We start from the raw sequence: 12,374 nt of genomic DNA, 5'->3' as shown, positions 1-12,374 counted from the left end.
GAATGTCTTGAATCTGTCCCAACCAAGGTACTGAGCTGACCTTATTTGAATACTTGGTGTAGAAGCGTGGTGCCTTTACTGATGGGCTGGTGATGCAGCGCAGAAAGATCTTCTCCAGGTATGACCAATGTTGGCATGTAGAGGGTGACCAGTGAGCAGACCCCTCTCCAGTCTGGAATGAGCTGGGTGTAGTCGTGGTTGCCGCATTGCCATTAGTAGTCCATCAAGGTGGAGGTGCCCCACTGCAGATCATTATTATCGGTTAAGCTCTTGCATTTTCCTGTTCTCCCCGACAGGTATTGTCCCCTTCCCATTAAAACACAAGGAATACACTGGTAGCTTCCTGGCTACACTGGGTTTCTTCTAACCTTCTATCCATGGGTACACTCCTGCCTCTGCTCTCCAGGTGTCTTGGCATTGCATCAGTAGAGTGTCATTCAGCCGGCCTCCATGGAGGTTGTTGTCACTTTTGTTCCCCAAATTGATGGCTTTGCAGGTGAACTGAAGGTTGGGTGTCCACTTGTTGTTCATAAATACAGCTCTAGTTACGGTAAGGGCTTGCCTTGTTCCACAGGTGGGTACCTGTGCGGACACGTTATTGCACTGGGTTGAGGGTTGAGAGCTCTAAGAAACCCTTGTGGGGGCTCTGTTTTAGGCCCTGTGTTCCAGTACCATGTCTGTTCCTTTTTCTTTAGTTTGTATAACTCGGACTGGATCTCATCCTGCTGTGTCAGGATGCAAAAGACTTCAGGTATTATATTATACTTGGTTAGGTTCACTGTGACTTCCTGTGGTGCCATAGTGTTGGGCTGGAGTTTGGATTTTATTCAGCATAGGTATACGTGTATGAGGCATGAGGCTTTGTTGGGCTGTACCTCCTGGGACAGCTATAGTCTGTGAACCTGCTGCATGGGGTATGAATGAGTAAACATAGCAGGAGTTAGGTAGAGGCTTAGCTCAGCCCTGAGATCATCTGTTGATATCAGGTGTTGTGTAATAGTGAGCTATGCAATCGTTGTGTGTTATGAAGTTATATGTTGAATGGGTTAGATCGCAGGACACATGCTGAACCACTTCACCTGGTGTCCTTTGCTGAAACTACCTGTTCCTGTATGGTGAAACATAGCTGAAGAAACATAAAAGTACATAGGGCAAAAGACAAGACACAAGTGAATATTTTTAGTCAGAGTTGATGTAATGTCCGGGGTTAGCCCTGGGGGTGCTCCTATCTGCAAAGTGTTTGCACAGTCCAGGGGAAGCCCTACGGGCGCTTCTGTCTCCAAAGTGTAAATAGTTCATATTAGAAAAAGTCTGTGATGGTGACTCCTTTGATGGGTGTTGTAGTGATAAGTCCAAGCGAATATCTGACAAGTGGTACTATCACTCTTTCCCTTCGACCTTGTCAGCTGTAGGAGTTGAAAAGACTACTTTGAAGGGCCGTTCAAACTTGCTTTCTCTCCACTGGCGATGAAAGTTGCGGATCAGGACTCGGTCCCTGGGTTGCAGTATGGTCTAGGGTAAGCCCCCGGAGGTGCGCCCCCGGCTTCCTTTGGGAACCTGTTTAGAGAAGAGTCTGAAAGTTTTGGTCAGTTCAGAGAGATATAGATACATTTCATTACCTAAGGCCTCATAGCTGGACTCTGCGATTAGTTTGATTCTGCTCTAAGGTATTGGTTTCAGAATTGACCTACCAGTGACTAGCTGAAAGGGGGATGGTTAGATGGTGGTCTCTGATTGGGGTGACACTTAAAAGACACTGGACACAATATACACCAAGGGTCTCATTAAGATTTTGGCAGACAGGTTACTCCATCACAAGCGTGACGGGTATCATGTCCTCCATATTAGAAGTGCATTTAATCCTGTGACAATTGTAGTAAGATGGACTGTGATATCTGTCACATTTGTGATGCAATAACCAGTCTGCCAAACTCCAAATCAATCTTCAAGTCTGCAACCAATGTTGTACCAGAGAGAACAGCATTACAAGAAGGGAGCCTAGACGCAGCTGTAGTCCCAGAGGCACTGGAAAGGGAATCTGAGTTTGAGAGAGTGGACTGATAGCAAATGAGCCTTCGATCTGTTGTGGCTCAAGCAGCGGACATCTTGTCCCACTCTGCCAATGCTCCATCCACCAACAGAGAATACTGCTGGCACCAAACGGAAAACATTGTCAGATACCATGGTAAGGTAAACAAAGATAAAAAGCAGACAGGTATTGGCAGCAGAGATATCACAGGTATATTACTGGCAGTGATGGAATCTCTATAATAAATGCTGCAATCTTCCAACAAACACTTGAACCAACCCCATTTAAGTGGCAAAGATAACTTAACAAACAGAAAAGTAAAGACAGGAGTTGGAACTTCAGCTACTCAAGTGTGAACTGGCATGTTTTGTCAAGAAGAGTGTGAATGGAGCTTCATTTCTTATATACTTCCTGGAGCGTTACCTTTATTATATACTTCCTGAAGAGTTTTCTTTGTCATATAGTTCTTGAAAAGGTTATTGTTGTTATACACTTCCTGAAACTGAAGTGACAGCAGCACATCCTGATCCATCCCTTTTTCCACAATCCCTTCTTGTTTAAATAAAATCTTGGCCATGTTGCATCTTCCTAAAGCTGTACCTCTAGCGAGTGGGCACTCCATGTGTACTCTTTCTGTACTAAGTTACTCTGTGAACACTGGAAAATCGCCTCCTTTTCTGAAGTAAGTGTGACATGTTCAATAGAAGATTTAGTTAAATATCTGTGTATGGTGAAATATCTCTTGGTAACTTTCAAAAATGGTTAAGAAGAGATGTCTTTTATACTAGTTAAATATTGTGCATTTGCATTCTCTTACATTTCCATTTAGTGATTTTAAATCTCTTTACATCCAATAGGAAACCAGCCTTGAATGCCCAAATGATCGTAAATAATGACAGTAATTGTGCAAATCTGAAAAAAGCGGTTAGACAAATGAGCTCCAATATTCAGGAAAATATCTGCACAGACTGCGGACCCTGAACAAATCCTGGAAGAATCAGTCAAGAGTAGTTCAGTGGATGTAAGAGGCTGTACACCTCCACGCAACAGGACTAAGAAATGACCTCTAGAAAATTAAGGCAACAACACTGACAAACCACCTCCTGTATAAACAGACGTCCACCACCAGCTTTGATCATGTGTTCAGTATGAGGTGGATACAGCATTGCTCTGCTTCCTGTAATGATGGCAGACCACCATTCAGCGTGCTAGATGTATTATAGACTCTTTCTGGCCAAACCACATGAGCAAGAGAAACACACAATGACAGACAACTGAAGGGTAATGGAAAGAGAGGGTCTTTGATCCACAGCAGACTGTCCCAATTTGCATCGACCAGAAGGAAGACTAATCTTTACTCGTAAACACACAAAACTATTATGCAATCTAAAGACATACCCACCTAAAAAGAAGCTTTACTTCCGAAAATAATAATATATGTAGTTGGTGAGTCTAGTATTTCATTGTGAAATCTGAAATCAACCATCCAAAATACCACACACATACCGGGAATGTGAGAATAACACAAGTGCTTTCTCAACCATGTTGGCTCCTCAGGAAACGCAGTCATGGGATGCAGACAAATATAAACCCGACCAAGAGAAACAAACCAAGAAAGAAGAATCATACACATGCAGTAAGAGCTTCAGTTTATCATCGCTACTAAAGAACCATCAGCAAACACACACAGGAGAAGCAACGTGCAATTGCAATGAATTTGTGAAGAACATTAGTCAGTTAAGACTCCTAAAAGATCATCAGCGAACACACACTGGGGAAAAACCATACCATTGCACTGAATGTGTGAAGAGCTTCAGTAATTTAACACAACTCCAAAGACATCAGCGAACACACACTGGGGAACAACCATATCATTGCACTGAATGTGTGAAGACATTCAGTCAGTTATCAAATCTCCAAAGACATCAGCGAACACATACAGGAGAAAAACCATACCATTGCAATGAATGTGTGAAGAGCTTCAGTCAGTTATCACATCTCCAAATACATCAGCGAACACACACTGGGGAAAAACCATATCATTGCACTGAATGTGTGAAGAGCTTCAGTCAGTTATCACATCTCCAAATACATCAGCGAACACACACTGGGGAACAACCATATCATTGCACTGAATGTGTGAAGAGCTTCAGTCAGTTAGCAAATCTCCAAATACATCAGCGAACGCATACTGGGAAAAAACCATACCATTGCAATGAATGTGGATGTAGTTTTAGTGATTTCTCAAATCTTAGTAGTCATCAGCGAACACACACAGGGGAAAAGCCATTGCAGTGCAGTGAATGTGTAAAGAGCTTTAATGGGTCATCAGACCTACAAAAACATAATCGAACAGACACTGGGGAAAAACCATACTATTGCACTGAATATGTGAAGAGCTTCAGTAATTTAACACAACTCCAAAGACATCAGCGAACACACACTGGGGGAAAACTGTACCATTGCACTGAATGCGTGATGAGCTTCAGTCAGTTAACACAACTCCAAAGACATCAGCGAACACACACTGGGGAACAACCATACCATTGCAATGAATGTGTGAAGACATTCAGTCAGTTATCACATCTCCAAATACATCAGCGAACACACACAGGAGAAAAACCATACCATTGCAATGAATGTGTGAAGACATTCAGTCAGTTATCACATCTCCAAATACATCAGCGAACACACACAGGAGAAAAACCATACCATTGCAATGAATGTGTGAAGACATTCAGTCAGTTATCACATCTCCAAATACATCAGCGAACACACACAGGAGAAAAACCATACCATTGCAATGAATGTGTGAAGACATTCAGTCAGTTATCACATCTCCAAATACATCAGCGAACACATTCTGGGGAAAAACCATACCATTGCAATGAATGTGGAAGTAGTTTTAGTTATTCCTCAAATCTCAGGAGTCATCAGCGAACACACACAGGGGAAAAGCCATTCCAGTGCAGTGAATGTTTAAAGAGCTTTAATGGGTCATCAAACCTACAAAAACATAATCGAACACACACTGGGGAAAAACCATACCATTGCACTGAATGTGTGAAGAAATTCAGTCAGTTATCACATCTCCAAATACATCAGCGAACACACACAGGAGAAAAACCATACCATTGCAATGAATGTGTGAAGACATTCAGTCAGTTATCACATCTCCAAATACATCAGCGAACACACACAGGAGAAAAACCATACCATTGCAATGAATGTGTGAAGACATTCAGTCAGTTATCACATCTCCAAATACATCAACGAACACATTCTGGGGAAAAACCATACCATTGCAATGAATGTGGAAGTAGTTTTAGTTATTCCTCAAATCTCAGGAGTCATCAGCGAACACACACAGGGGAAAAGCCATTCCAGTGCAGTGAATGTTTAAAGAGCTTTAATGGGTCATCAGACCTACAAAAACATAATCGAACACACACTGGGGAAAAACCATACCATTGCACTGAATGTGTGAAGAAATTCAGTCGGTTATCAACCCTCCGGAGACACCAGCGAACACATACAGGGGAAAAACCATACCATTGCAATGAATGTGTGAAGACATTCAGTCAGTTATCACATCTCCAAATACATCAGCGAACACACACAGGAGAAAAACCATACCATTGCAATGAATGTGTGAAGACATTCAGTCAGTTATCACATCTCGAAATACATCAGCGAACACACACTGGGGAAAAACCATACCATTGCACTGAATGTGTGAAGAGCTTCAGTCTGCTATCAACCCTCCGGAGCCACCAGCGAGTACACACAGGGGAAAACCCATCACCACCCAGCCAGTGAGGAACAGCAACAAGTCTGCTCTTCAGCACACCCATCCTTATACATAACACACTACAAGGGTTTGCTCAAGGGTCAAAATCACTTTAATTTCACTTTAACAGCAACAAGTTCTAAACTGGACGATTTATATTTAGGAACAAGTGGTTTGTATGGCCATTAGTGGCATAATATATTTGAAACCCAATAATTTATAGATCTGTATTAATGACACATATCCAAACACCACCCATGTATGGACTTCCAAGAGCCTTTAAAAACCACACTACAGAGGCGTGTACCAGGATTTACTTTAACACTAATATGAACTAAATTATGATACAGCAAGAACAATCTTGATGTTATGAAATGTACACAATGATGACTAGATTTTACATATTAATAAAAAATGTATGTTTTTAGATATGTAATAAAACAACACATTTTTTGAATTCATGGTATTTGACTGCTGAGTGTATAGAAGGAGATCTTAAATGTGATTTATTTTGTAAACTATAAAGATAATTTGTGATGTCAGCAAGAAGCCTACTTTATTTGGCAATAGTGGGGTCAAATCTCGTAACCATGACTGCTTTTAGCTGGTAGTCTGGCGTAGGTGGTATCAGAGGGGACTATTCTTGCCAGTGTGCCTTCTGTGAGAAGCGGTTCTTTGCTTGAGATGGTACTACCTCTCCTTCTGTGTTAATGAAGAGAGAAGTGCTACCAGTAATACTGCGATCTGGGATTCCCTCCTGTTTTGGGAACTTAATTGACTCACTTTTACCCAATCAATACCTGATTTATTTAGGAAAGCTAAAATATGTCTGTATCCTAGCAGTCCTCTTGCTAATAATCCATAAAAATACAACAGGGATTTACACATGAATTTGTCAAATACAAAATTGTCTTTGTGTTTTTTAGGTTCTTATATAGCGCTGCTTTATCTAATAATGTCCAATGGGTTTTCTTCAAGAGCCCTTTCTTCTTCGGAAGAAGGTTTCCATCGACAGACCCATTGGGATTTCCGAAGAAAGGCTGACAATCCGTCCAAATCTCAAACAGGGATGTTGGGTGGTCTGTTGGTTTGGCTGGTGTAACGCTTTGTTGCATTTTTGATAAAGTGCCCTGAATCCAGCCTGTCTTTCTTTAGTGATTTTTCTATTTTGAGTTACATTTGAAGACTGTCCCGCTCATTTATGATTTGACAGGGGTCAACGGTCTGCCAGAGGAACAGGTATAACAACTTCCACACCCCCGTTGTACTACCGTCCACCATATTTAGCAATCTCCACCAACCTGGCTATCCCTGTGTCTTCAGAGGAGCAACAGGAGCTCCTCTAAAACCACCTAAAGTTTGGTGAGTGTCTGCCATTTTTCACACGGTTGCCCAACAGACTTTTTGGTTTTACTCCTAAAGTGAGAGTTTGCTTTTTGTAAAATCAATAAATAATGTACTTATTACCCTGAGAGCTTTCTAGCAGGGAGTCTGGGTCATTTTTCCTAGATTTTTTCTGTTTGAGACAGCCAGTCTTTTCATTGTGTTCCTGGAGAGAAACAAAGTAGGTCAGATGCCTACCATTAGTAGGGCAGACGGTCTGATGTACTTACAACAATGGCCCCAGGTATGTCGGTCATTGTTGTGAGGGTTCCTGAGGTTCTGACCTCTGTTCAAACAGAGGAGAACATTCATAGCTTATTCTCACCAACCACCAAAATTCTCCAATTTATTTTTATAGTCCTTTTAATACAATTTGCTAATGGATTATACATGAGAACCACGGCCATGCTTTCATCTCTTACTCATGCATTAGGGATCAGGAGGTTGTCTCTATGCCTCTTGGCCTCTTCTTCATCTGCTTTAGTCCTTCTGGGATAATCTCTTCCACCAATTTATCCTTCAAGGATTCCTGTTGTTTCATGAAAGAGCCTTATTTGAACAGTTTCTCCAAATTTGTAAAACAGTTGAAAGTGGAGATTCTTCCTTAGAGACCTTGGCTGGAAGTTTGCAACATTGTGTCTGGTGTTGTGTAAAACCAGTGTGTCGTTCTCCAAGGCTGTGCTGTTGAACCAAATGCTGTGTAAAAGTATTGTGCCACCCTTGTATGATGTGTAAAAGTAGTGTGCAGCTCTCGTAGGCTGCAAAAGGACATAAGTAAAGCCGTTGTGTCTCCATACATTTGCTGCTGACTGTGGGGTCATAGTGTCCACCTTCTACCTGGGATCCTATCTGTGTGTCGCCATCATTATGAGACGCAGGAGCTGCAGAAAGAAGGGCATACGGATTCACTAATAATGTGTCGGTATTAAAATGTTCCAGATCAAAATGCCCATTCACAATTAGTCAAATTGACACACTCGGTTAAATGGTGCGGCTCTGTCTGTTTTGGCAAATATCTTAAGCTACCTATCGTCTTCATCTAAGTTTTACAGAATGATGAACACACTTGGACCGACCATTGTGGACACCACACTTTATTGATGGGAAACCTGCTGTGTGGGAGCATCCATTAATTTGAGTATTTAAAGTGGAATAAGGATAAGTAGACCTCCTTTACTGACATATCAGATGTTATGATATGGTAACATAGTCTTTATTGTGTTAAATGCCTGGCCTGAGAATCCCGATCTCTCTGATAGGTCTATCAATTCTAATTGACCATGCTTTTGCGTTTCAGACAGCAACCCTTTGGCTGTGTTGGCTTGGCAGTGTTCTCCTGGAATTCTGTTCTCAATTTCCAGCTGTCCAAAACATTTTTTTAACACCAGTGGATTAACCTGCCTTTCCTGAGCGACCAAATCTCTGTGTAGCTACATGTCTTTAAGACTACAAAGCTTGAACATCTGGTCTCAAAATGCTTATTTAATTTAGGAAACTGCATTGTCCTATATCCTAAAGCACATATATTTCATTAGAACAATCTTCAATCACAAAAATACAAATACATATATTACCTAAACATTGTTTACATGATTATATGGTTATCACAGACAATATTATTTTCCCAAATAGATAACTAGACACACAAGTGTTGTAAACTCCCAACACGTTATCCTGTCTGTGTTTGGCCGATATGCAGCATGTCATTATCTTTCCGAGAACTCATGAATGTTTCAATTTATCCAAGCAATGACTTTGCTACCACCCAAGGCGACACAAGTCTGCTACCAGTTCCATGATATCTGCCTTTCAAGGTCTGACAGTGAATGCGAAAAATTTACATGTAGTCTCATTTGAATATTTTTATCATGCTAGTTCATAGCAGTTATGTTTCGGATTAATGGGAAGTACCCCACTGAAGAGTAAAAGTCAGTCATTAACACTCTATGTACCTCTTGAATTGACCACTGAATAAGGGAGGTCTTCGTCCCAATTTACCACAAGAGCTCCTGCCAGACGGCTGCTGCATCCGTTCCTATGCTGAGAGCCAATCAGAGAGGAGCAGATCTAAGCCCAGCTGATGTGTGTTTTACTTCCAAAGGAACACTCTTTCTTAACTTAAGTCTGATAGTCACAGCTTCTCAAATGTGAATACGTATGCAGTGTACCAAGGTCCAAGAAACTCTATAGGCAAGTTAGCTACTACAAACTCTCATAGTGTAGCACATAGAAGTAGTCTTCCAGTTGCTAAGCTCCAAGGAACATTCCACTCTTGTTACAAATGTTAATATTATTCTTGCTGCTAGTAACATACATGAGCGCATTTAGTGATTTTAAATCTCTTTACATCCCATAGAAAACCTGCCTTGAATGCACAAATGAACCTGAATAATGTCAGTAACCGTGCAATTCTGAAAAAAGTGGTTAGAAAAAATGAGCTCCAATATTCAGGAAAAGATCTGCACAGTCAGAAACTGAGGACCCTGAACATAAACTGATAGATCCCTGAAGAAGCAGTCAAGAGCATATCAGTGGATGCACGCAACAGGACTAAGAAATGACCTCTAGAAAATTAAGGCAACAACACTGACAAACCACCTCCTGTATAAACAGGCCTCCACCACGAGCTTTGATCATGTGTTCGGTATGAGGTGGATACAGCATTGCTCTGCTTCCTGTAATGATGGCCGACCACCATTCAGCGTGCTAGGTGTATTATAAACTTTTTCTGGCCAAACCACATGAGCAGGAGAAGAACACAAGGGAGTGGAGCCAGACAACTGAAGGGTAAAGGAAAGAGAGGGCCTTTGAACTACAACAGACTGTGCTAATTTGCATCGACCAGAAGGAAGACTAATCTTTACCCGTAACACACAAAACTATTATGCAATCTAAAGACATACCCACCTACAAAGAAGCTGTACTTGCCAAAATAATAATATATGTAGCTGGCGAGTCTTGTATTTCATTGTGAAATCTGAAATCAACCATCCCAAAATACCACACACACCGGGAATGTGAGAATAACACAAGTGCTTTATCAACCATGTTAGCACCTCAGGAAACGCAGTCATGGGATGCAGACAATTATAAACCCGACCCACAGACACTAACCAAGAAAGAAAAATCATACACATGCAGCAAGAGCTTTAATTTGTCATCGCTACTAAAGAACCATAAGCAAACACACACAGGAGAAGCAACGTGCAATTGCAATGAATGTATGAAGAACTTTAGTCAGTTAACACTCCTAAAAGATAATCAGCGAACACACACAGGAGAAAGATCATACCATTGCAATGAATGTGCGAAGAAATTCAGTCAGTTATTAGACCTCCAAGTACATAAACAAACACACACAGGGGAAAAACCATTCAAGTGCAGTGAATGTGGAAGTAGTTTTAGTGATTCCTCAACACTCAGGAGTCATCAGCGAACACACACAGGGGAAAAGCCATTCCAGTGCAGTGAATGTGTAAAGAGCTTTAGTAGGTCATCAGAGCTACAAAAACATAATCGAACACACACTGAGATAAAGCCATTCCAGTGCAGTGAATGTGTGAAGAGCTTCAGTCTGTTATCACATCTCCAATCACATCAGCGAACACATACTGGGGAAAAACCATACCATTGCAATGAATGTGGAAGTAGTTTTAGTGATTCCTCAAATCTCAGGAGTCATCAGCGAACACACACTGGGGAAAAGCCATTCCAGTGCAATGAATGTGTAAAGAGCTTTAGTAGGTCATCAGAGCTACAAAAACATAATCGAACACACACAGGGGAAAAACCATTCCAATGCAGTGAATGTGTAAAGAGCTTTAGTCAGTTATCAACTCTCCAATCACATCAGCGAACACACACAGGGGAAAAACCATTCCAATGCAGTGAATGTGTAAAGAGCTTTAGCCGGTTATCAAATCTCCAATCACATCAGCGAACACACACTGGGGAAAAACCATACAATTGCTCTGAATGTGGAAGTAGTTTTAGTGATTCCTCAACTCTCAGGAGTCATCAGCGAACACACACAGGGGAAAAGCCATTCCAGTGCAATGAATGTGTAAAGAGCTTTAGTAGGTCATCAGACCTAAAAAAACATAATCGAACACACACTGGGGAAAAACCATTCCAGTGCAGTGAATGTATGAAGAGCTTTAGTCAGTTATCAACTCTCCAATCACATCGGCGAACACACACAGGAGAAAAACCATTCCAGTGCAATGAATGTGGAAGTAGTTTTAGTCATTCCTCAACTCTCAGGCGTCATCAGCGAACACACACAGGGGAAAAACCATTCCAGTGCAGTGAATGTATGAAGAAATTCAGTCAGTTATAAACCCTCCGGAGCCACCAGCGAACACACACAGGGGAAAAACCCTCACCAGCCAGCCAGTGAGGAACAGCAACAAGACTGTTCTTCACCACACCTACCTTATACATAACACACTACAGGGGTTTGTTCCAGGGTCAAACTCACTCCAGAGTCAAACTCACTTTACTTTCACGTTAACAGCAACAAGTTCTAAACTGGAGAATCTACATTTAGGAACAAGGGGTTCATACTTCCATTAGTGGCATAACACATTTGAAACCCAATACTTTATAGATCTGTATTAAATGATACATAACCAAACACCACCCATGTATGGACATCCAATATCCGTTAAAAACCACACTACAGAGGTGTGTACCAGGATTTACTTTAACATTAACATTAATTAAATTATGATACAGCAAGAACAATCATGATGCTATGAAATGTACACAATGATGACTAGATGTTAAATGTTAATAAGAAATGTATATTTTTAGACATAATAAAACAACAAATGTATTTGAATTCATGGTATTTGACTGCTGAGTGTATATAAGGTGATCTTAGATGTGATTTATTCCCTAAACTTTAAAGATAATTTGTGATGTCAGCAAGAAGCCTAGTTTATTTGGTAATAGAGGGGTCAAATCTCGATAGAATGACTGCTTTCAGCTGGGAGTCTGGTGCAGGTGGTATCAGAGGGGACTATTCTCACCTGGGTGCCTTCTCTCAGAGTGAGAAGCTGTTCAGCTGGTACTACCTCTCCTTCTGTGTTAATGAAGAGAGAAGTGCTGCCAGTAATACTGGGTTCTTGGATTCATGGCTGTTTTGGGAACTTAATTCAGTCTTTTTTA

At 41.2% G+C, this 12,374-nt stretch overlaps 1 protein-coding gene across 1 annotated transcript; it reads left to right on the top strand.

Moving 5' to 3' along the window:
- Positions 1 to 3,571: 3,571 nt before the first annotated feature.
- LOC144767521 (uncharacterized) lies at positions 3,572 to 11,704 on the top strand. The gene is given in 3 exon segments (XM_078650949.1): positions 3,572 to 3,687; positions 3,772 to 5,809; positions 10,636 to 11,704. Coding segments are annotated over 3 exon segments (3,120 nt in total). The 3' UTR covers positions 11,602 to 11,704.
- The last annotated feature ends 670 nt before the right edge of the window (positions 11,705 to 12,374 follow it).

The sequence above is a fragment of the Lissotriton helveticus genome, chromosome 1_1 (genome assembly GCF_964261635.1).
Source record: "Lissotriton helveticus chromosome 1_1, aLisHel1.1, whole genome shotgun sequence".
NCBI lineage: Eukaryota > Metazoa > Chordata > Amphibia > Caudata > Salamandridae > Lissotriton > Lissotriton helveticus.
This window is presented reverse-complemented; position numbering and strand designations above follow the sequence as displayed.